Raw genomic sequence first — 27,193 nt, 5'->3', positions numbered from 1 at the left:
AAGATCAAGTACAAATTTTGGTAGCGTCACTTTTACCGTTTTTTCAGTTATGTCCCTTTATATTTTTATATGATAGACAAGTGGGGGCATCATCTGTGTCCCATGTACACATTCCCCATTTTTTGTTCATTCTTCATAAATTACAATCAATAATTTCTGAACTTACAGTATGTGAGAATCAATCCCCAGTCACAATTAAGTAGTCACCTGAAAATAATTAAAACAGTATTATATACTTTCTGTAAATATAAAAAAGAAGATGTGGTATGATTGCCAATGAGACAACTCTCCACAAGAGACCAAATGACACAGAAATTAACAACTATAGGTCACCGTACGGCCTTCAACAATGAGCAAAGCCCATACCGCACAGTCAGCTATAAAAGGCCCTGAAATGACAATGTAAAACAATTCAAACGAGAAAACTTATGTACAAAAAATGAACGAAAAACAAATATGTAACACATGTTCTTTGATAATCAGAATTCTTTATTTTTGCATAGATAAGATAAATATTTTGGGAATAGAGTGCTTTTGCTTGATAGTCAGTACAGCTGTTGTCAATAGTATGTGCAGATGAGTAGGCATTTCTGTGTATAAAAATTTTAAAAAATCATGGAAATTGGATAAGTAATGACCACAATAATCTTTCAAAAATGGTAATTTTACCTGAATAACTGATAGGATAAACCAAATCTGTACTAAAAAGGGGAATCAGAAAATGGAAATCCAGGGGATGACCCAAACCAAAAGTTTTATGACAGATGTAAGGGACCTATTGAACAAAACAAAATATTTAAACTTTAACAAAATCTTCTAGGCAATACAGAATTCTTTAGTGAATAGAATTAGGTTGCTTCTTACATAAAACAGCCTCTTGTGGTAGTGTGCACATGTTGGAGGTCCCAGGTTCAATACCCAGCCAGGTCTAACCAAAGACTTGTAAACTGGTATTTGCTGCTTCCAACCAAGCAAGTGGCATTTTGGAGTAAGATCAAAGACTGGTCAGCTTGGAGTCTGAAATTGTCTCTGGTAGGATGTCCTCCTGTGAACTGTTACTTTGTGAACTAGTCCTTTAAAAATAATACAGCTCTGAGTGTCCGTCTTGTACAAAACAATGTTCATATTCATTTCACATTTACATGCACTGGGGTCCTTAATACATATTTAATATGCCATTAGTCGTTAAATAACCCTCCATCATCATCTCTTCATATAAAAAGTTATGCATCATAAGACATAATTCACAATTTCAATATAAGCATGCATTTCTTTACCAGTACCTATGAGTGAATTTTTTATCATTTTCATGCATGCATAATGTGATAGTGAGTCAGTTTAAGAGGACGGATAATTGACTTTTTAGTGGGAAAATGTACATTGAGATAATATATGAAGCTCTAGAGACAGTCAGAATCCATAATAACATGATAAGTGAACAATTCAGATATTGCAGTGTGTTGCTTTGTGGTGACAATTGGTATAATTTTCTGCATTAAGTCTGTGACCAAATAATTTTTTTTACACATATCTTTCCTTGGACTTACCCTTATTTCATAGCAATCAATGTAATAAATTCTGTTAACACCAAATGAAAGTAGGAGTATCTAGGTTTTTTCCAAAAACACCTTGAAAAAAATGTTTACCAGAAATGGGAACTTATCTGCCTGAAAAATCTTATGTATTTGTTTTCTATTAGATCTGCAGGTTTGTTTGCACATTAAACCAAGACATAAATAAATAAATTGCTCTGCAGAGATTTGACACACGTCAAGCTTGATGAAGAAAGACAGACTTAATGCATCATGACAGGTTTTGAAGAAATTCACTTTTATTGACAAGTAATTTCATTTCAGATCAAATCCATTTCTTCATGTTAGCAAGTATATGTCTGATCCTATGGTATTAAAGGGATATAATTCTATATAGAGTTGACAGAAATTAGCTTGTATTGAAGGATAGAAAACCTTATGTAGTTCTGCCATTACATTATAAAACTGGCATAGAGTTTTATTCAACAAAACACTAAAATTCAATATTTTTTAATTACAATATTATGTTTTAGAATTCTACCATTTGATATGCTCTTATGATATAAAAATCATCCTGCTTTCTAATGAAATAATCATTTTTGCACAGAAGCTAATATCAGCTGGTACTTCTATATGAAAACACTATATTACAATGTAGATGTCTTCTTTCTGAATGTCAAACTGTTCACACAAAGATAGACATGGTAGGAAATAGTTGATCGATTGATTGATTGGCGTTAAACGCCACTTTCAACAGTATTGTGGTATTTCATGGTGGTCAGTTTTTATTGGTGGAGGAAGCCGGAGAAAACCAATGACCTTAGGTAGGAAAACTGACAATTCTAGTCACTTAAGATTGGAGAGGAGCGCACCTGCCACGTTCGGGATTCAAACTCACAACCTCAGTGTTGACTAGCTAGTGATACAGTAGTTCGATTAATTAGACCACTTGGCCACAGAGCCCTCCCTAGTAAATAGTTGATATTTAACAAACAGTTATATTGTTTATACATTCAGCCATCTCATATAGTTTCCAATTTCTAATCTAATTTGCATTATTAAGTGTTCCTGCAATTATTATTTGATTGAGAGAGCTTTATGATTATTTGATGTTATTTTCACTGTGGTATAAGACGAATTGTCGACAGTTGTTGAAAACTTCTGCAATGGTTGACCTTCATAAAAAAGTACTGCTACAGTCAATATAAGGGAAGTCATGGACATAGTTGAAAAATAAGAACATGCTAAGGGGGTTGAAAAAAAATCATAATTTGATGAGTTCAAACCACACTTTATGCAAAAGAAAAAGACTAAAAGACAAACAAATATTAAATTAAAACTAATCCTCATTAAAGGCTGGAAGGGTGAGCAGATCCTGCTACAACAGCTAAAATAAATGAATGTTTATGAATTGTGTTAACAAAAAGCAAAAGGTAATAAATCTAGCACTTCATTCAAAGTCAAGTTCTAGCTAGAACCGCAAAAGTATGTGATGTCATATTTAAATTTAAGATTTAAACAAGTGGATAGTGGAGAACAATCAAGGGGGATTCAAGCCATACACTATCATATCATAGAAATAAACTATAGCCAGGAAAAATTATATTGGAAAAAACAATGGAAGAACTGTATTTTTGTGATATCAAGACACAATATATAGTCATGGCCACCAACAGCCAGTTAGATATATTACAGCAACAAAGAAAATGCATGTATGGGTGACTCAGAAGTCAGTTGACATGGATTATTATATTTGCAAAAACAAGAAAAAATGCTAATAATTGGAACATATTGTATGCATTTAAATTATGAAAAATGAAGTAAAAATTTGTTTTTTTTTTCCTTTTCAGTTGGGAACCTGGGGTAAAGACAATCTGCTATTAACGTTGACAATAGCCAGTGTGTTTGCAGGACTGATTCTTGGGTTTTCTTTACGGCAAGCAGAACCTTCAGAGCAAGCCATCCTACTTATATCATTCCCAGGAGATGTGTTAATGAGGATGTTAAAGTTAATGATTCTTCCTTTAATTACCTCTTGTATGATAACAGGTATAGAATTATCTCTCATATAAGTCATAGAATTATCTCTCATATAATATAAGTCATAGAATTACCTCTCATATAATATAAGTCATAGAATTATCTCTCATATAATATAAGTCATAGAATTACCTCTCATATAATATAAGTCATAGAATTATCTCTGATATAATATAAGTCATAGAATTATCTCTGATATAATATAAGTCATAGAATTATCTCTCATATAATATAAGTCATAGAATTATCTCTCATATAATATAAGTCATAGAATTATCTCTCATAATATAAGTCATAGAATTATCTCTCATATAATATAAGTCATAGAATTATCTCTCATAATATAAGTCATAGAATTATCTCTCATATAATATAAGTCATAGAATTATCTCTCATATAATATAAGTCATAGAATTATCTCTCATATAATATAAGTCATAGAATTATCTCTCATATAATATAAGTCATAGAATTACCTCTCATATAATATAAGTCATAGAATTATCTCTCATATAATATAAGTCATAGAATTATCTCTCATATAATATAAGTCATAGAATTATCTCTCATATAATATAAGTCATAGAATTATCTCTCATATAATATAAGTCATAAAATTATCTCTCATATAATATAAGTCATAGAATTATCTCTCATATAATATAAGTCATAGAATTATCTCTCATAATATAAGTCATAGAATTATCTCTCATATAATATAAGTCATAGAATTATCTCTCATATAATATAAGTCATAAAATTATCTCTCATATAATTTAAGTCATAGAATTTCTCACTTTTATTGTATAAGTTATAGAATTACCTCCCTTATATTATATTAATTAAAGAATAACCTCCCTTATATTGTATTAATAAAAGAATTACCTCCTGTATATTGTATAAGTTATAGAATACCACCCTTATATTATATTAATTATAGAATTACCTCCCTTATATTATATAAGTAATAAAATTATCTCCCTTATATTATATTAATTATAGAATTACCTCCCTTATAGCATATAAGATATAGATTACCTCCCTTATGTTATATAAGTTTTTGAATTATATCCCTTGTATGATAGCTAAATACACAACCATTTCCTCTCTGTATATCTTAATTCAGATCCCACATAAAAGTTTCCGTGTTTGATACCTGATTTAGTAATGACTTTTGGCCAGCATGACCTGTAGAATCAAGTTGGAAGATGTGTGATGCATTTGTAATTATTTCCTTAAAGTAATTTGATGTTGTAAAATAAATCATACAAATTTTGCAATTTTTCAACATGTTTCACTCCAAGTAAGCATTCCTTACAATTAATCGAAAAACACTTTTAAAAACTGAAAAAGGTGCTAGATAAATAGTTTTCTCTGGTTCCAGACAATAACAACCACTGGATTTCAATAAAAATCTTATTAGAAAAAATATTCGTAAGTTATGAACATTTCAATATAACTTAAGATCAATTCTTAAAGTTAAGTCTTTTTGTAAAAAGAGCCCAAGGCCCCTGACTTGGGGCCAGTTAATCAACAATTTGGTGGGGTTAAACCATCCCTCTAACTCTATATAGTGTAAATCAGTTATAATAATATTTATGAATAAAAGGAGATGTGGTGTATATATAATTTAGACAGTACACCAATAACAAAAATAGCCAAAAGACATCTAGAAGTCAACACACAGTTTAGAACATCAGACTGGTGTCTTTACAATATGTCAAGCTCTAAATTATTCCAAGTCTAAAAAAGTTGTGAACAGAAAATATCAAAGAACTGCCATCAACTCTTATACTACAGATTACAAAAATAGATTAAGGAGGGTGGTAAAGGGTTATTTTCGTGCAACGTGTTTTGCCATTTTTATTTCACAAGCAGCAGTGAAAAAGGTTCGTTATTCACCGTGTTTCGTGAAACCTGTAAAAAGATCAACGTGCAAGAAATTTTTAATTGTTCGTTCATCGTGAAATGGCAATTTTATTTCGCATTCTTCCGTGCAGATACCCCTCCTTTACGCCCCTCAATAAGATGTGACATAAAACAACCACCGAGGAGTTTTCTGACTTGAGAAAGTCGCACCAATATAGGGTGCGGCAAATTAATTTCAAAAAGAGTTCTTAACCCTCCCTCTTTTTAATTTCTATCAGTGAAATGAAAAAAGGTACACACAAGATTAAACAATTAATGTGTCCATTCTGTCTGTAATTTTTTACCATCAGTATAAATTCTCAATCTTCTCAACAAAATGTACTTTAAAATAGGTTGGTGATAAATTATTTACAACTGTGAAAAAAATTAATCTTTGGTTTAATTCATTCATATTATTGTATGGGTATTTTTTTGTTTGTTAATAAAGAGTCATTTACATGATTAATTTTAAATCTAAGGAGAATTCAAAATTTAGAAAATCATTGATGCATTTTTATTACATTCTGTTTGCATTATTAATTTTAGTAGATGAAACCAGGAGGGAATTGATTTTTAATTCACACTACAATGGTCTCTAGTTTTAGTAATTCATTATAGTTTATAGTAAACTTGTTTCATCAACACAGCCTATAGTCATTTCATAGATTCAGTGAAAGTTGTTACAGCTAATTGAGATAAAAACCAACTTCATCCAGAAACATCAGTTATAATGGACAAAGATGATAAGATAATGACATTTTGCTTTTAATTCATTAAGTTGATGTTATCATGTAATATTTGTTCAAGTTTATGGTTATTTGTTGTCAGATGAGGTGTTAAATTTCTGGTCTGAATTAATTTCTGTTAATTACTCTTGACTTTGTAAAATGCTTTTTGAGATTGAAGATCTATTCTATCAAGACTACAATTAGGTGATAATTTTTGTTGTTAAATGAAGAAATATTTATTTTAGTTCAGTCAAACCTGCTATAAAGTCATCTCTTTTAAAGCAAACCCTGACATCTCAGGTCACCCTGCTTTGGTTATACCTATGCATGCATACATTTTTAACCTCAATTCAAATTCACTTGTTTTATGGAGTCAGTTTTTCTGTTCTCAATGATGACCTCTATTTACAGGTTTGACTGTGTTAACAGTAGGTCGTGACCTTTAACAGGTTTGACAGTGTTAACAGTAGGTCATCATTTGATATGATCTGTGTTTTATATTAGTTTAACGATATGTGAATTTAAGAGAAGAAAATTGAATGCTGATTTTGTAAGATTAAAGCAGTGACATTGGGTTGCGGTCTCATTGTTACACCACATTCCCATCAATTTGATTATGTGATATCTTATAGGAAAATGATTCAAAGTATGTTAGGTCATTTTGCATCAATAGATTTATGGCTGAAATTTTACAAAATATCCACTGTTCTTAGTTACATTTCCCTTATCAGTGATTCTAATGCCGTAATTAAAGTTTGATTGATTGATTGATTGGTGTTTAATGCCACTTGCAGCACTATTTGCTGTTTCGTGGTGGTAAGTTTTTATTGGAGGAGGAAGTGGTAGTGCCACCAACCTTCAACAGGAAAACTGACAATCCTAGTCAATTAAGAGGCACAACCTCAGGCTAGTGATACAGTAGTTGAACTACTAAGAATACTCTGCCACCGAGGCCGCTTTGAAGTTTGTATTGGCAATATAATTGGACAGTATTAAAAAAAAAAAAGACGTCTTTGAATTAATTTGATATACTGTCAGAAATAGGTTACTAAAAATGGAAATTCTTTTCCTATTTTTACAGTTGCATATTAATGTAGTGTTAACATATTTTATTAATTAAATTCACAATATAAATAATACCTAATATGTAAATAATACAATTAGTTGCAAATATTTATTATTATTGGCTTTGCTGATGAACTCAATTTGCAACGTACCAGGATGCCACTAAATATTATACAGTACTCCTATCACATGAATATCTTTTCTAATGAAAGCTGGAATAAAACTGAAATCAACATTTATTTCCCATCTGAATTTCAAATGATATAACTGTATTCAATCAATTATATTTGCAAAAATTTCTCTTTTATATTGATCAGAATCTATTATATATTTTGTTAATATACAGAAAGAAAAAGTAAAAACATGTGCACATGATATTTCTGTGTATGGACATATTGCCTTGTATTGAATTGTTTACATGGTAATTCAGATAAAAGAGTTTTTGTTTCTTTGTTGACTGGGGCTCCAAGAAGGGTCCACAGGGATGAAGGGGGTGACATTTGGACGGGAAAACTAAGGCAAGTTAGCAGAAATTTTGTCTTGCAATGAGCAACTTACAGACCTCCCAAAAAGTTGATAAAAAGACACTTTAAAGTGCAGACAAGTTGGCATTTCAATATGCTTGGCATCAGATTTTAAGTCCCCATTCAAACTGGATGTGTTTGCATCTTTATACACCCTGCTGACAAGCAGACACCCCTTGTCCAGGAGTCGTACCCCTCAGAGGGAGAAACTGGGACCTATTACTTTTCCCCTGGGTACCTTCAGGAAGAATATTTGAAGTCAACCTACTGCCTCTAAACATCCTCAAAGCAATTACTGTTTTATTCAACTTTTCAGGCCCTCAGCCCTCCAAAGAAATTTCTGGATCTACTCCTTGGTTTTTTGAAGCTTTATTTAACCTTATGATAAAATATATTGACATTGTTAAGGAAAAAGTTAGAAAAAACATATAATTTCTGACAAATTAAAAAGGGGTCAGTGAATGTATTTAAATTATCTTTTGATTTTTTAATTATCAGGTTTGGCTTCCATTGATGCAAACACGAGTGGTAAAATGGGCCTCAGAGCCATATGTTATTATTTTGGAACTACATTTTGTGCCATTATATTGGGAATAGTGCTTGTAACAGCTATTCACCCTGGTGATGAAAATTTACGACCAAAAGACTTAGGAGATGGTAAAGGTGATGACAGAGTTAGTTCCATTGATGCATTCCTTGATCTCATAAGGTAGGAACAATTATTGGTACTTCAGTGTGTTTCTGAAAATTATGGTTGATTTCTAAATGAAAAACACTAATTGTGGATTATTTATACTCTTTTCAACTTGTCATCAAAATCCTCTACACATTTTATCGTATCTACAGGAAATTTGGTATATCGTTAGATGATAATATACAGATGTATATGTGGGCAGAATGCCCTTGGCCATGGAGTCATGACTCTTTTAACTTAGAAAAGTTTGTCCAGCTCCTACCATGTCATGGCAATTCCTCAAAGATGGTTTATCATATCTATATAAAATTTAGTATATTGTTTGATTCCGACATGCAAATATATGTATGTGGTCCAAGGACACAGTTATCGTCCTTAGGTTTTCGTTGTCTACGAATATAGTCCCTAGTGCGAACAGTGTATAACTTGCATTTTTTTTTTATACACTTTTCCAATTTATTTCTTGATATTTTATGCATGAAATATTAAGTAAGGGGATGAAATTACATGTTAAAAAAATTTGGGTGCTGAATCTTTATGTTAAGTAGTGATTTGGTCCAGTTAAAAAAGGTCAAAAATTAGAATGTCTGAAGCTGTCAAACTGAATTTTAGCCCCCCTTAACACAGAATTGTCAATATTTTGAGTTAGAGCTGGTAGAAGTTTCTATAATTTTGATATTATTTTTATCAATAGTAGTACACTGCACTGTAAAAATCTTTTTGAGATAGAGCAGGTGCGATTTTTTTAATTTGAATTTATTGTCTAAAGGAAATGCACTACGAAATAACTGTGTTCTCGGGCCATGTATGTAGGATGTACATGCATCTGAGACAAAATCAAATAAAATACTACAAAAAAGTTCAATTTTACATCATCACCTTTTTTGATTCCCTGTATTTCAATCACTAGTATACTCAGTCAATCCTGGATGCAGGAAGTATTAGTTCAGCTTAGTGGACAGTTCTAGTTTTCATGGGGCAATTTCTTACATTGACATTAAGTTTCGGTGATTGGATCAAATTCTCAGTTCTACTGTACTGTATAGATTTTGCTTATTGTTGAAGGCTTTATTGTGACCTGTAATCGTTGACATCTCTGTCTTTTGGTCTTAAATGGATAGTTGTCTCATTGGCAACCACGACACGTCTCCTTATAATAAATTAATCTGCACTGGCTTCATACTACCAAACTTTCACTATCTTTGAGCTTAACTGTTTTGCCAGTTGATCAGTTTGTAGAGCTGAATTCAAACTTCAATTTTGGTAAAACATTTCAGCAATTGGTATTGTGAAAGGGCAAAGCCTTTAGGACAAGCACAGTAAATAAAAACAACTATTTTGTCACAGCGTTCTCAGGAACAACAACTTCATGTTAAACCAATTAAAGGCCTGTGGTGGGCATGATTACAAAACATCACTTAGTGAATATAATTGTACATACAATAGATAACACCAATTGAAGTTATATACACACAATATGAATAATTTTTTTACAGGAACGTATTCCCAACTAACATAGTACAAGCTTGCTTTGCTCATGTCAGGACAGAATATAAAGATGTTGTCAAGTTTCAAGAAGTAGACAAGAAGATATTGACATCGGATTATGATGCTTTGAATTTGTCATCTAATGACGTCAACAAGACGCTTGGTCTGATGCTGAATGCTAAAGTAGTAAACATAAGCCGATACAACATGTCTGATGATTACAACTACACACTTATCAAAATGAAAGTGCCATATAACAAGACTATTCAGCAATATCCTTTTAGTAATGGCATCAATGTATTAGGTAATTTATCATTATATGTAACGGAATTAATTTCAAACTCTCAAAAAAAAATTTTTGATAATAGATACAGTGGAATCAGTATTATTTGAACTGTGTACAAAGGTTTTGATAGGGAAAAGCAAAATAGGAACTTCAGCAATCAGTGAAATGCAAATTTTTATGCCCCCGCCATAGCGGAGGGGGCATTCAGTTATACCCTTGTCCGTCTGTACGTCAGTCCGTACATACGTCCCCAAATTGGTTTCCATTCTACAACCTTAGTTTCAAATTTTATGAAACTTATACACAATGCTTATTACCACAAAACACAGATCAAGCTTGAATTTTGGTGGCGTCACTTTTACCGTTCTAAAGTTATGCCCCTTCAAAATTAAAAAATTGCTAAATTTTTCATTTCGGTTCTCTTACTTTAGTTTGCCTCAACCAAATGTTATGAAACTTATGCACAATGCTTATTACCACAAAACACAGATAAAGTTTGAATTTTGGTGGTGTCACTTTTACCGTTCTAGAGTTATGCCCTTTACAAATGAAAAAAATGCTGAATTTTTCGTTTCCGTTCTCTTACTTTAGTTTGCCTTAACCAAATGTTATGAAACTTATACACAATGCCTATTACTACAAAACTCAGATCAAGTACAAATTTGGGTAACATCACTTTTACCGTTCTTGAGTAATGTCCCTTTATAATGTTTTATGCAAACGGGGGCATCATCTGTGTTCCATGGACACATTCCCCATTTATATTTCCAGAGATGCAATTACTGAATCAAAAGTGTTTTACTGCTTTCAATGCATTTTACTATTATTTACCGTATCAGGAATACTCAATTACGGAAGTCAAATGTTGTGCTTTTATAAACTAACATATTAGTTGGGAATTTTGGGACTGAAACTTATAAAGAGCCAAACTGTGGTGAAACAAATATATATCAAATGGCACTGTGGAATGAAGTAGGTCGGATGCAAGTATCTGTGTATGCAAACCAAAAATAAATATTTTAGACCTATATCGCTTTCGTTTGTATATTTACTTGCTTGATTACTGAATAAAATTAATGAATCTTACTTTTATTTAACCGAAAATGGGCTTCAGCAAATCATATCATTGTTGTTTTTATGTTTTTCCATGTTTTGAAGACTTTCACTTTCGTGCATTTTCCCATGCTTATGATCTTACATCACAGTTAGCGTTGATTGTGCAATGAACTTAATTTTAGTATTGAAATTGACATATCATGTTTTTCTCCAACTGTTAATGACATTTTTACACTAAATCCATTAGATGTTGGATGTGTACTGATTGATATTTTAGTCTTAGATACATGATTTTTTTTATAAGTTGTTATTGGCTTTGAACTAGCTGTCAGTAACTGCAAGTACTCTTAGATCTTTACTTAGTGTCGGTTTTGTTGTTGGATGTATAGAAAAGCTGCCACATCTGGTCTGTGTTTTTGTTAGATGTTTTCTACTTTGTATCGATCTGATGAGTTAAGCCCTTTTCAACTGATAACATGTTGTGGGGGGACATAGAAATACTGGGCGTCCGTCCGTCCGGTCTTGTTAGAGCTTTCAGGTGTACAGTCCTTGCCAGATTTTTATGAAACTTATATCATAGGTTTATAAAGGCAATGTCTTTATAAAAAACAGTGCGGATCAATTATTTTTAAAAGAGTTATGCCCCTTGGAAACATTAATTACATGGAAAATTGCATCATTAGCGCTCTCATGTGTACAGTTCTTGCAAGATTTTTATGGAACTTATATCATAGGTTTAATTAGGGCCCCGCGGAATGGCGGACGCCCTATAGTGATGAGTCTGTCCGTTTGTCCGTAACAAATTGTGTCTGCTTTATATCTATAGAACCGTAATGATTTCAAAGTTTATACTTGACATGTATATTAACCAACACCAGAGCGTGTGTCATAATGTATGTACAACTTCCTAGGTCAAAGGTCAAGGTCAAAAACTTTGGTTTTAGTTGACAACCCCATGTCCAATGATACAGATACAACAAATTGTGTCTGCTCTATTTCTTGAGAACCGTTACGATTTCAAAGTTTATACTTGACATATATATAAACCAACACCAGAGGGTGTGTCATAATTTATGTACAACTTCCTAGGTCAAAGGTCAAGGTCAAAAACTTTGGTTTCAGTTGACAACCCCATATCCAATGATAAAGATACAAATTTTTTACCACACATTATTCACAGCGGGGCCCACAGAGATGGCTCCCATCTCAATGATATCTAGTAAGTAATGTCTTGAAAGAGTTCGAAAATCAGTGCCAATCAATTATTTTTAAAAGAGTTATGCCCCTTAGAAATTTTGATTATATCGAAAACTGCATCATTAATGCTCTGATATGTATAATTCTTGCCAGAATTTTATGAAACTTATATCAATGGTTTATATCAGCACTGCTTTGATGAGTTCGTAAATCAGTGCCGATCAATTATTTTTAAAAGAGTTATGCCCCTTGGAAATATTAATTATATGGAAAATTGCCTTATGAGTGCTCTTATATGTACAAATCTTGCCAGATTTTTATGAAATTTATATTATAGGTTTATATTAGCAATGTCTTTAACACTTTCGAAAGTAAGTGCTGATCAAATATTTTTAATGAGTTATGCCCCTTGCAAAAATTAATTTTAACGGAAATCGCATTGCATTTGCTCTGAAGCCTTCATTTCTCTAAAATATTTATAAATTGTTATAAAGAACAAAGAAAAGGGACTTTTTTAAGTTATTGCCCTTGGATAGATAAAATATGTGCAACGCTGGGGGCATTGGAACTCTGTTCTTTTATTATGGTTTGTTCTAATGTTGTACTGTTACACTACTGTCCATGGTTAGGGGGAGGGTTTGGCGCCAGCAACCTAGTTTAACCCAGCCACATTCTATATGTGCCTGTAGTTCAGAGGTTGTCGTTGGTTCATGTCTGTCATGTTTGTTTTTATTCCCCATTTATGGGCATTATGTTTTTTTATCTGTGCGTTCGTTCGTCCGTCCGTCTGTCTGTCCCACTTCAGGTTAAAGTTTTTGGTTAAGGTAGTTTTTGATGAAGTTGAAGTCCAATCAACTTGAAACTTAGTACACATGTTCCCTATGATATGATCTTTCTAATTTTAATGCCAAATTAGAGTTTTGACCCCAATTTCACGGTCCACTGAACATAGAAAATGATAGTGCGAGTGGGCACCCATGTACTATGCACACATTCTTGTTTGTAAATTGTTTTGTTATAAATTAGGCTGTCAGTTTTCTCAATTGAATTGTTTCATATTTTTTATGTCAGGGCCTTTTATAGTTGACTATACGGTATGGGTTTTTCTCATTATTGAAGGCTGCATGGTTGCCTATAATTGCTTACATCCACTTCATTTGAACTTTGGTGGATAGTTGTCTCATTGGCAGATATACCACATCTGCTTATTTTTATATATGCTGCCTTGCAAACTTCTAACTGATTGACTTTCTGCTAGTTTCATTTTGAATGTATAATTACAGGTATAATTGCTTTTTTCACTGCATTTGGAATGATGTTGAGTCAGATGGGAGAGGAGGCACAATTGATGATCAACTTCTTCACAATACTCAATGAGATTATCATGAGAATGGTTACTATAGTGATGTGGTATGTAGTAGTTGTTACACAGTTACTTGTCCAATAGCAAACATTCCACCATTACAATAAAAAAAAATTATTGAAGTAGGTGATTAGCAAGGACATTTATTCACAACTATCAAAGTGTTTGCAAAACATAGTGATCATACATTCCATCCTGTATAATTAATAATTTGAATGCAGCAATCAACAATCAGTGTAACAAATGCAAATACCATGAGTAATCATAAATGTGGAGTAAATAATCTCTGTTACATATTATGAAAACCCTTAGCTCACTTCATATGTACATAAAAAAAAAGGATTCGAATTTGATAAAGATGGAAATTTCCGTTTAAAGGAAGTTGTTAACCCCTGACAAATGTTGGAGTACATTTTTGAAAATATTACACAGAAAGATTTCAGCTTCTAAAATGGTATATCACATTATAAATACATTCACTGAAGTGAAACAAGTGTAAAATAGATATTTAGATCAATCAAAGGAATTTTTTCAATGTGCAAATAATGAGAGTGTAATCTTTACATTTTTTTTTATCTATTTCAGGTATTCTCCAGTAGGTATCATGTTCTTAGTTACGGGTAAAATTTTATCACTTGAGGACCCTGGAGCTGTCGGTGAAAGACTGGGAATGTATATGGTGACGGTGCTATCAGGATTATTTATACATGCTCTCGTTACTTTACCACTCATTTATTTCTTCTTTACGAGGAAGAATCCATTTGTATTGTTCAAGGGAATACTGCAAGCCTTTGTTACAGCTCTGGGAACTGGTTCCAGGTAATATCTCATTTCAACTTGGAGGAAAAATCAGTTTCTGTTATTTCACGAAAGTTGTAACAGTTTCAGTGGAGAAAATTATTAACGCAATAATGAATGTGCAATAAGGTTATAACAAATAATACAAAAATCATACATTTGACAGAGTTGTCTTGTCACAACTGTAGATTTGAAAATTTTCAGCTGGAGTTTTTGGGCCTTATAACTGGAGATTTTTTATCAACGTTTTTCATTTTATCATAGCTTTCAGATATATATCCAAGTTGTCTAATTTATCACTAAAAATACCTGTTTTCCAAAATCTCAAAGGTGAATGAAAATTTCATAAAAATTACAAAAATTCCCAATATCAAACTTCATTTTTCATGTTTTTCTTGAAAAAAGCACGGTAAGCTTTATTTTATTTTGTGAATTTTTATAAGAGCCTATCTAGATCTTCAACATATCACAAAGAATGACAATACAGTGTTTAACTGTATAAAATCCCCTTAAACATCCCCTTAAACCAGCCTATCTTCGAAAAGAAAAAGGAACAAACTAAATTTTTAAAAATGAACACAACTTGTTTACACATTCAAATGAGGGTGTTGTTAGTTTAAACACATATCAAATACATGTCCAAATATTTTAATAATGAATAACAGTGAGAGAGATAGAGAGATGTAAGATATAACTGTGTGCACAATGTGTTTCTGGAATAATATTCATCAGGTATATAAAACTTATGATAGCATTTAAACTAATTAGGCATAAACAGAACAAAGTTCTATGGTTACTTTACTGGAAGGAGTTGAAACATAACTTTTTAGTGCAATTACATAATTTTATGAGCTAGAAATATGTTGATTTGAAAGTAGTGTTATCTAAATGTTTTTTTTTTCCTTTTTTTCTTGTTCTGTATCTTAAGCATGTGTTAATGATTTTTTGGTTCTGCATATTAAGTATATGTTTATGATTTTTCAGCTCTGCTACACTGCCAGTTACATTCCGTTGTTTAGAGGAAAACTTGAAAGTTGATCGACGTGTGACACGTTTCATTCTGCCAATTGGTGCCACTATCAACATGGATGGCACAGCCTTGTATGAAGCAGTGGCACCTATTTTCATTGCTCAGATGAATGGCATTGATCTCTCTTTTGGACAAATCATCATTGTCAGGTAATATTCTTTTATGATTGAGTGGCCTTAACTTACTTACTTACTGCCCAGTATGCCATTGGCATGTAGGGCAGCAACAATGAGTGGCCTTAAGTTTACCATTAATTCAAACTTCATGGATAAACAAGAGTGTATCTATGATAATGGGGGTCGGAGGGGTGTCATCACGAATTCCTTGAAGATTAAAGGCTGAATCATGAATTCCTGAAAAACAAAACATTCTTTCACGGATCCCAAAAAATTAATCATTTATTCCTGAGTCCTGATAAATGTAAATCCTGATGTCCAGAAAAATGTTCTGCACTCGATAATGCATTCTGGGTATGAAATTTTGTTTACCTATTCCATGAATTAATTAGCATGGCCATATCATTTAGCTGTACAATGTATCTGTTTTATGTGTTAGTAAAAAAATGAAAACATTTTTTAATGTGAAATGTTATCTGCAGTTGAACTCTGGCAGGAAATCTATTATTCATATTTTTGGAAAATTTCACATTTTTATAGTACTACAGAGCCCTGACTTATAAACAGCTCTAAGTCTACTGGGGACATTGTGATCTACTAAACTTATTACATGCAGAGCTTACACACTTCTTCTAGTAATGGACTTATGGAATTACCAACATGACATTCTACTTTCTGACAAAAGCAAAGAAATATGACTAAAGTAAATAAAATATAAATTCAACTTTGACTTAATACATCAATTTTCAAGAATCTCATTTTAAAAAAACAACATTATAAATTATTAGCATCTTGAAACTTTTTCTAGATAGATAATTGGTCATGCTAGTTAACCCTTTCAAAATTTAAAAGTAAAGAATAATTTCATATTAAGGACTGTATTTATCATTCCTTGCATGAATGATCATTTGATTACTGTAAATTCAGAATTTTTTGCGAGTTTTGTCATGCGACTGGTTCAGTATCACAGTATTAAGAACTCTCATTCTAATATCTGATACACATATCTGTATAGAGATTTTCCTTAAATTGGAATAGTTAATCTCGCTTTTTGTTCATTCTTTAAAAAATCTCAATAATAAATGCACACAATCATTTCTGTAATCATTAACAATAGAATTGTGAATGATCAGATTCTAATAAACAAACAACAGATTAGCCATTAAATATTGATAACAGTAACACAAATCATATATAATTGAGGAATGTAGGCAATGCTAATTATTTTCCCATCATTAAATCTTTGTATGCATGATGAGGAGGATGCAAACAAAAAACAGATTTATACCCAATGAGAGGCTGTTTGTAAACTTGTGTAAGGTCTATGTGCCTTGGAATAGTTAGCAAAATTAACTTGTTTCTTGATATTTTAATCCCATTCATTTGTTGAGTCACTATTCTGGAAATGTCAAAAGCTTTTCTTTCCCCCCGTACACACGTTGTGGAGGACATAGAAATACCAGGCATCCGTCCGTCCATCCAGTCTTGTTAGCGCTCTCACATGTACAATTCTTGCCAGAATTTTATGAAACTTATATCATAGGTTTATATCAGAAATGTATCTGACAAGTTTGAAAATCAGTGCCGATCAATTATTTTCAAAAGAGTTATGCCTCTTGGAAACATTAATTATATGGAAAATTGCATTGTTAGCGCTTTCATGTGTACAATTCATGCCAGATTTTTATGAAACTTATATCATAGGTTTATTTGAGGAATGTCTTGGACGACTCCAAAATCAGTGCTGATCAATTATTTTTAAAAGAGTTATGCCCCTTGGAAACATTAATAAAATATGTAAAATTACATTGTTAGCGCTCTCATGTGTACAATTCATGCCAAATTTTTATGAAACTTATATTATAGGTTTAAATCAGCAATATTTTGGAGGAGTTGGAAAATCAGTGCCAATCAATTATTTTTAAAAGAGTTATACCCCTTGGAAATATTATATGGAAAATTGCATTGTTAGTGCTCTCATGAGTACAATTCTTGCCAGAATTTTATGAAATTTATATTGTAGGTTTATATCATCAATGTCTTTGACGAGTTAAAAAATCAGTGTCGATCAATTATTTTTAAAGAGTTCTGCCCCTTGGAAATATTGATTATATGGAAAATTCCATTGTTAGCCCTCTCATGTGTACAATTCTTTCCAGATTTTTATGAAATTTTCATTATAGGTTTATATCATCAATGTTTTTGACAAGTTTGAAAAATCAATGCCGACCAATTACAGTAAAACCTGTATAAACCGGCCGGCTTATAATTGGACTATGAAAAGGGGCTGGTTTGGACAATGGGTCGGTTTATTCAGGTTGACAGGAAGTTTTTGACTTGTGACGTCAGATATTTTGCACGTAAAAGTTCTGCCTCATTGTAAATTGTAAACTAATAAATACAAATGCCGTAATAATCTATTTATTAAAAGTTATGTCATGATTTGTGTGAAAATATTGTGACATGAACATTAAAAGTGTTCCCTGCCTTTTCACCATTTAACTACGCACGATTGTTGTTTTGAGTCTTCATATTCATTGGCTTTAGAAATTTCAGTAATTGGTTGTTCTCCAAAATTTAAAAAAATTATATTTTAACTTTTTTTTACATATCTTCGTATGTCAAATCGACCTCGGTAGCATTGTCAGTTTCACTTTTGAGTTCATTGTTTTCATTTGCATCAAAATCCTTGAGCTGTTTGAATTGTTCGACAATAGTTTCGTTTTACTTCCATAGTTCATTTTCTATGTTGGAATAGCCGATTTAGAATCAAGAATTTTATCAAAAGAAATTTCATCATGATTGAAACATTGTCGTAGAAAGTATGATACACATAATCTCGAAATTGGAATGTTGTCATCCTGGTCATCTGATGTAAATTTCTTCCATTGCGATTTGAAACATTTATCAAAGATACAACATAAAGTTCTATCCGAGATATATTTGGCGTTTCTTTTAGTTTCTTTTGATTAAAACTTAATAGTGTTTCAATAATAAAGCTCTCTAATGTAAGTTCATGGTTTAACCTTGCTAATTGGTTATCCTGAAAAACCATCTTGTATAAACAGTTATGTTTTGATTGCATATCAATCAATACAGATATCACTTATTAAACAAACCGGTTTTGACAGGTAATAATTAATGTGATTAAGAGTATTGGGACTGCATAATTAGACCGGAATTTGGAATACACAGGGTCCAGTTTACTGGGGTAGTTTTACAAAGACTTTGAAGGGGAAAAAATGGGACTTCAATTTTTGGCCGGAATGGACAGGAAACCGGTTTATTCAGGGTCCGGTTTACCCAGGTTTGACTGTATTTTAAAAGATTTATGCTCCTTGGAAATATTGATTATATGGAAAATTGCATTGATAGTGCTCTCATGTGTACAATTCTTGCCAGAATTTTATGAAACTTATATCATAGGTTTATATCAGCAATGACTTTGACACTTTCTAAAATAAGTGCTGATCAAATATTTTAATGAGTTGTGCCCTTGGAAATATTTATTATAACAAAAAATCGCATTGCATGCCGTCATTTCTCTTAAGATATTTATAAAAACTTTTAAAGAACAAAAACAAATTTTTTTTTGTTTAGGTATTGCCCTTGTATCTTTGATAGATAAAATATGTGCAACGTGGGGGACATTGGAACTCTGTTCTTTTATAATTATACTTTTAAGTTGATTGATTGTTGGTGATTAATGACACTTTCAGCACTATTGGTTATATGGTTTTTATTGGTGGAGAAAGCAGGAGTGCCCAGAGAAAACCACTGACCTTCCCAAGGAAAACTGACAATCCTAGTCGATTAAGATTAAGGTTGAAAGACCTGCTGTGTGTAGGGTTCGAACTCTCAATCTCAGTGTTGACAGGCTAGTGATACAGTAGATGAACTACTTAGACCACCGATTCGTTTAAGTGTAAAATGACAAATTTGATGTTTTATTTTACAGCTTGACAGCCACTTGTGCCAGTATTGGAGCTGCGAGTATCCCTAGTGCTGGACTGGTTACCATGTTGATGGTTCTGACAGCTGTTAACTTACCTACTGAGGATATCAGCCTCATTCTGGCTGTTGACTGGTTTCTGTAAGTAACACAGAGAAAGATTTAATTGTTTATGTAGAGAAATATCCACATTCCCTAAGTATTGCTTTTCAAAATTGTTTGTGAATTAAGGATGTAGTCGGGTGAAATAAAAAAAATCAGAAATTTAGAATTGATACTAAAAATCAGAAGAGCATTAGTTAAGGGAACAAAATAAGCTAAAAGTATTGATAGGCTATGGAACTCCTTTTCGAGATATTTGATTTTTTTTAAATGGGGAAAAAGGCTGACGTGGACTTTTACCTTATATTTAGCATTGTCATAATTTGGGTCTCAAATCGTAAGAAAAGAGATCTAAAATCAGCTTAAATTTTGGTAATGACCTTTTATGAGCTATTGAAGTCTGCTATGAAAAGATAAATGGGTGATATGGGTCAAAATATTTTACCCTGTATCGTAGAAAAAAAACCAAGGAGTCCTAACATCTGACAAAATTCGTAAATCTGAAATGACTACATCCTTAAGTAACTTTGTAAGTGTTGACAATAAAGCAATGATCATTATCTCCAGACAAGATTCACGTGAATTTCACTAAATCTGATTCAGAATTCAAACATTTTAAATTCAGTTATGAAATAGCAACATTTATTTATTACATGACCCATATAAAGATGTAGCTGCTGTATTGAAATAGATCTTATTAATGTAGTACATTTCTACAATTCCATTTAATATAAATATGATTAAAAGGAGGTGTGGAGTTGGTTTCAGTGAGACAGCAACCTAACAACATAATAATTAATAAGTATCCATCCCATATGTGAAGCTTTGAATTCCCCCAAATTCTAGAAAAGTTTTGAATATAACAGTGACTACAAAAGTTCTGCAAACAACAACAAAGGAGAAGGTCCAGTAAGGGCTAGTTTTGGCCTAAAATTCGAAGTACATCTGATGAAAGAGTTTTTACATTTTTTAAACACTTATGTGTCTACTTAAGTCGATTCAAATAGTTTATGTAAAAGATTTGAACTGATTTGGTCATTAAAGACGTTCAAATTCAAGCTTGAGTATCAAAAATCTATCAAATATGCCATAAAACGTCACTTTTCAGATGTTTTTTGTCTAAAATGGAAGTAGCCGCATTCGTGTTCAGTCACAACCTTTATATATGTTATGTATTATCACCAAATACAACATATATTTAAATATTAAGACTGAACACAAATGCGGCCACTTCCATTTGAGACAAAAACCATCTTAAAATTAACACAAATGCTAAAATTGTGAAGATTTCAGTAATATTGCATGAATTTATGATGCTAGTATCTGATGCATGTGCATTGTATTGTCAAAAACAGCCCATATTTATGTAACATAAGTATTCTTCTTTCCAATAAATAGCTTAAAGTTTACATTTCAATAAATTCGTAAAAAGGCTATATTTCGGGCCCAAAAAGGGGTCTTACTGGACCTACTCCTTTATAAAAGGACAAAAGTCATGGAGATCTATCTAAAGACAGCCTTTGATGAGGGTTACCTTCACATTCAGCCCTTTCTAGCCAATTTTCACGATTTCCTATCTTTGTTGGTGTATTCATATAAAAGATTAGTAATCAAATTTGATATATTAACGACTATTTAAATTTGCAATATTTTAAAGTTGTTAAGTTAAATCGCTTGCGAAAAATTAGTTAGTTTACAGTATGTCTATAGACAATGTTTGATGAGATTCCTGAAGGACAAAGGCATGTATATATATCTATAGACAATCTTTGATGAGGTTTCTGACTTTGGATAGGTGACGTTAACATTTGACAAGATCGTAAGTATTTCCCCAATTTTGAATATTCTGATGTGTATTGAATTTTAGTATCCAAGAAATAAAAAAGTTTTTAATAACAAATATATTATCATATTATTTCAGAGACAGAATTAGAACAGCCATCAATGTTTTAGGAGACAGCTATGGTGCAGGAATTGTAGCTCACTTATCTCAAGCCGAGCTGGCAGCTGATTTGAACCACGTACCTGACATGAATATGGAACTAAACATAATTGAGGACGGAGAGAAAGAACCCAAAGACAATTCAGACAACGATAACGATGATAATGATCCCAAAGATCCTGATAATGGGGGAGAAACCATTTATCCCAATATAAGTTAATGACTTCTAGTAGTAAATGTGTATATTTTTTGTATATTTTATCAATTGGAGGTGCTCTTCATTTCATGAGTCATGTCACTGAAGTCAATATTATGTCACTCTTGAAATTTCAAGAGTTATATGAAATTTTTTTTTGTAGCAAAGAAATACAGAGTACAATTTTATATCACTAGAAATTTTGCCAGAATCTAATTCAACAGAGGAGGCCACTTTATTTATTTTTTCAGATACTGTTTGGTGTTCTAAAAAAGTAAAATATATATAAAATTAATTGTGAAGTCAATTATTAATTAATTAAACATCTAGAGATATCTTTATTGGCTCTTTAATGAAGAATTTGGAATCCTTAAATATTTCCCAATGGGTAAATAACAGAACACACAATATGGAGTTTAAACAACCGTTTTTTTTTTATTGTATAGGAGAAAAAACTAAAATACAAATGGCATGTTATAGCCATGAAGTTTTATTTGATATTTTAAGATTTTGCTTTTAATATTTGTTATATTTTCTTTATCTTAACTGCTATATCAAGTTTTTCATTACCATTTAGACTGTGTATAAAATACAATTTATTGTGTAAGTTTACTTCTTGTAAATAAACAAATGGTCATCTCATTGGTAACTTGAGGATGCTTATAATGCTCTCTACATTTTGATAAATATAGATAGAAGGCCAAAATAGGTACATTATCATTAGCGGTAGAATGCATTTTAAAATTAATCCCAAATGAAACCTATGTTAAATGTATCCATGACAACTTTTAATAGAATTTTGTAATATGGAATCTGCTGATCTTCTGAATGTATTGAATACAAATTTGTAATTGAGAAGTGGAAAGAATTTTCTCATGTTTCTAGATAATATGGAAATATAAACAATTTTTGTATAGCCTGTGACATATTTGACCTGAAATGCAAATTTGCTAGTCCTGCAGCAGTGTTTGTCAATTTTTTTTGTACAAAACTTTGCATTTTAATGGTAGAAGAGCTTGACAATCCATATTTATATAAAGATGCCTTATGGTCACTAGTTTCCATCTGGCAGATGACCGTTGTCCTTAACCACATTTTCAAGGTTCATGAATGCAAAAAGGAACCTAGTTTTTTTATCATTACAATTTTCATTATGAGTTATAGAACAACTGTATTTGGTATATCGAATAATAGCAAGGCATAAATCTCAGTAACTTTAAGTTAAAAGTCAAATAAATTTTGTGTAAAGAATCCTTGTAAGGTATATATGTCTGTCTGGCAGAAATCCTGTGACTGTGACCTCTTTTATAGGGATCATTGATCATGTTAAAAAAAAATTGTCTTAGCAGTAAGACTACCAACTATAAACAAAAATCCCACTAAAAAACTTCAGTTATAATCATTAAAGCAGGCAAGACATTTTAGCTTTTAAATTATATAATCATCTCTAAAATAAAAAATGCTTTGAAGTATTGTTTTCTTTTTACACAGACAAAATAAATGATCACAAAAAAACTTCATGTATTTTATCATCTTAGCCATTACAATTATCAATTATTCATAGCATTGTTCATTAATTATAAATTATTTCTGTAAAATAAAAATGGGTAAAAAATCCAAAGTTCATCTTTCACAAGTCAAATTGCATTTATCAGGTTATAATAAAGAATTTTTTTATATACTTTTTTTTAATGTGTATTTGTTATTTACAAAGTTTCCATTGGTTGTATATGTATATATATTTTAATACAGTTTCTTAATATGAATTTCAATGCTGGTCAAATGTATATAATTTTGTAAATAGTTGTTTAACATAAAGATTTGTTTGAAAACATAACAAACAGAAAATTAATGATCATGGTTGAATTTTCTTCACGAGTGGTGATTGTATAATTTAAAAATTTCAAGATTTAAAAATATTTCTGAAATAGATTTAGTGAAATTCATTTTCATTTTTCAATTTAAGTAATTTTAGTAATAAATGTTATATAAATTCAGAAATTTTTGCAATATTTTGGAAAATACCTTAAATAATTGCTTTTCTTTGTGAAAAATGCAGCATTGCAAGTATGGTTTTCAGTAGATTTTAATTTTTTAGCGTTATTTGCTGCGTTTTCTGAAATACATTAATATACCATTGTTGTCTGTTGATATATAAAAGTGTTATAAAGTATACACAATAATTTCTACAGTTACATTATTTGTGTTTGTATGTAAATAGAACTTTTATTCATATATTAAACTGTTGAACCAGTTTTGGAATCTCAGTGTCATTTTGTCATAATATGATGTACGGAAAAATCATTTTATATTTTTACATTGGAGACTTTATTATACTAAAGAATATTTGTCAGAATAGTTGTGCATTTGTCCTTACATTTTTATCTTAGGGCTTTTATTCATTTTATGAAGAAATATATTCACTATACATTTTTGTTATCAATTTTTTGTTTATGAAATTTCTTTTAAAATAATTCTTTTAATTTTATCGCCAAAATTTCAGGTCCAAACTGTAGTTATTTTAATCAATACTCATTCCCAGAAATTACCATTTAAACTAACCATCATTGAAAAGAACTAAGGTAACTGATGTTAAGTGAAACTATCCTATTCTTTAGACTGCAATGCAGTTATCAGACAACAATCATGACAATGTAATTATTAGACTACGATCATGACAGTTGAAGTATTTTGACAGTTGCAAGGACTTAAATTGTCAAAGGTTCATGAATTTTAAGTCTGTTGAACCAATTTCAATGTGGAGTGTTACTAGATAATAATATTCCTAGCTCCTTAACAATTTATTCAAATCACGATTGGCAAACTAAAACATTATTTTGACAACCTTGACACTTCATTGAAGTAGTATTCTAAAACTTAAAATAAGATCCCGACCACACTGAGTTTCATTTCGTGACGTGACTGAAATAAATTTTTTTTATGGATATAGTTGGGTATCAATGAGTCACAAATTAAAAAAAATGTTTAATATGTTTACCTTCTTTTGGTCCATTTATGTTTATTTTAAGAGAAATACAGGATGGACATTGTATTTGTTAACCAGATTTGAAGGCCATATTTTATACTTCTTTGAATGTTCAACAAGTTCAATCTGGTCATTGTGGAGGCAAATTTTAAAACAGTAATTTCAATATGGACAAGTTTGTAGGGCTAAACAATTAAAAAATGGAAGGAACTAAATAGATTGCTCCCTTATAACAATTGTATAACTGAGACTACTATATATGTAGATTGTAATTTAATTTGTCAGGTTACTAGTTAAAGATTTGAATAAAATACATAAGTTCATACATTTTGTAAGTAGACTTCGAATAATATCTTTTTATTACATACAATAGTTATTTATGGAAAAGACAGAGAGTCCCAAAGTTAGTCACTTGACAAGCTGGCAAGTGGAATTTCAATTTGCCGAGTTGAAATGAAAAGCTTCTCGCCAATTTGCTGAGTAAGAAAAAAAAAGGTTTTACACACTGTGTTACATGTAAATCAGCATATGCTTTGTCTTTCCTTAATGAGTACAAGATATCACTTTGAGGGAGATCTTATTGTCCAAATCCTTGTTTTTAAGTATTCTTTGTTTGTTTACATCTTTCCTCCATTATCTGTTCCCTTGTCTTATTGTCATTTATTATATATTTGAAAATAACAAAGTATATCAGTATTTTAATTGTAGACTCGTGTTTTCAACTTTTTTTTTTTTATTCATGGGAAAAATAACAGATTATTGTTGTTTTCGAAACAACTAATGTTGATCTATTTTCAATGTCTAGAAGAACAATCCTGTGTTTAATTTTTTCAATGAGATCCAGATGCTTTATATTTTATAAACAATTTCTGCATTATAGACTGAATGGACAACCAAGAATTTTTTGGTGTTGAAAGCATTTATCTGAACAGGAGTTTTCTGACCTTTTTAAGATATTTTTTGGTGTTCCATAGCAACATGATTTATTTATACAATTGAAAAACATAATATTATTATTCTAAGGAAACCTTTTTACTGTGGGAGAAAAAGATTAAATAAAAACATGACACAGAATTCTTGGAAACTTAATATGTAAATAAATATTTAGCTATTTAGCCTTTATGTTGTTCAAATGCCCTAAAATGTTGTATCATCCACATGTCACCTTGTAACTTAAACTTTCAGTGGAAATAATAATAATGATATGTTAGATTACATACATGTTTGTCTGTAACAAGGGCAATATGAAACCTATGAAATACAACTTGTTTTCACAGTATAAACAATCTAATTGATTGGACTTTTAATTTAAAATTTATTCTCCAATGTTTACATTATGTACCTCATCATTTTGTATTTCTTGTAAAATATTATGACAGGTATATCTTTTACTTTTTAGCTTAAACAATTTAACATTTTGAAGAGTAATTCAAATCATTGTTGGTTATAAACGGTGACTAAACTAACATGTAACAAAAATATTTAGCCAAAATTTCACAAACCAAGTGTACTATCTGCATAAATATCTTGGTTATGCCTTCATAATTGAATAAAAAGTACAGAATGACTGCTGAGTTGTCTTAATAGATGACCCCAGATGTTTTCATAAATGCTACAAGTTGTATTTTTTGTAGACAGGCAAGTTGTATCCAATAATATCAGCCCCTAAATTTACCTTTTGTTTGCTATATACAAATGAAATTGTGCATACTTGTATGTTTTGTACAGTATAGTATATGTTTTGTACAATCTAGAATATTTTTTGTACAATCATTTGAAATACTCAACATTGCTCTGTAAATGGCTGAAAAAAGAAGTATTAGTCGATAAGACTAGATATCGAATTTTCATTTGTAAAAATTTAACACTATACCAGGGTTCTTTGTATTACTGTACCTCTTTATGTAGTTTTAATATTCAATAAAAACATTATAAGTTTGTTGTATTGATTTTTTTATGCAAGATGAAAGAATGTTGGCCTGGAAAAAACTATATTACAGGTATAAAAAGGTTAAAGAGTTGAGCGTTCTTCTCATTTAGCATCCATCTTTAGTGACTAGTAAAATTGAAATTATAGTCTGTCGAGTGTCCATTTTCAAAATCTAATCTGATGTTTCTGTAGATCAACAAAAATATTATCTGTTCCTAAAACATAACAAAGGAAAGGAGGGGAATAAAACCAATATAACA

At 31.1% G+C, this 27,193-nt stretch overlaps 1 protein-coding gene across 3 annotated transcripts in view; it reads left to right on the top strand.

The window, feature by feature from the left end:
* The window catches only part of LOC127725687 (excitatory amino acid transporter-like), an 81,874-nt gene extending 54,933 nt beyond the window's left edge, over positions 1-26,941 (top strand). For all 3 annotated transcript variants that reach the window (XM_052232846.1, XM_052232847.1, XM_052232848.1), the window contains 8 exons: positions 3,383-3,581; positions 8,296-8,506; positions 9,988-10,283; positions 13,802-13,928; positions 14,467-14,700; positions 15,664-15,858; positions 19,784-19,918; positions 21,801-26,941. In XM_052232846.1, the coding sequence (XP_052088806.1) occupies positions 3,383-3,581; positions 8,296-8,506; positions 9,988-10,283; positions 13,802-13,928; positions 14,467-14,700; positions 15,664-15,858; positions 19,784-19,918; positions 21,801-22,041 (1,638 nt within the window). In that variant the 3' untranslated portion in view covers positions 22,042-26,941. The remainder of the gene's footprint in view (positions 1-3,382; positions 3,582-8,295; positions 8,507-9,987; positions 10,284-13,801; positions 13,929-14,466; positions 14,701-15,663; positions 15,859-19,783; positions 19,919-21,800) is intronic.
* Positions 26,942-27,193: the final 252 nt, after the last annotated feature.

The sequence above is a fragment of the Mytilus californianus genome, unplaced genomic scaffold (genome assembly GCF_021869535.1).
Source record: "Mytilus californianus isolate M0D057914Y unplaced genomic scaffold, xbMytCali1.0.p SCAF_15, whole genome shotgun sequence".
In the NCBI taxonomy this organism is placed as follows: Eukaryota; Metazoa; Mollusca; class Bivalvia; order Mytilida; family Mytilidae; genus Mytilus; species Mytilus californianus.
The sequence above is the reverse complement of the archived record's forward strand: the minus strand, read 5'-3'. Positions and strand labels throughout refer to the sequence as shown.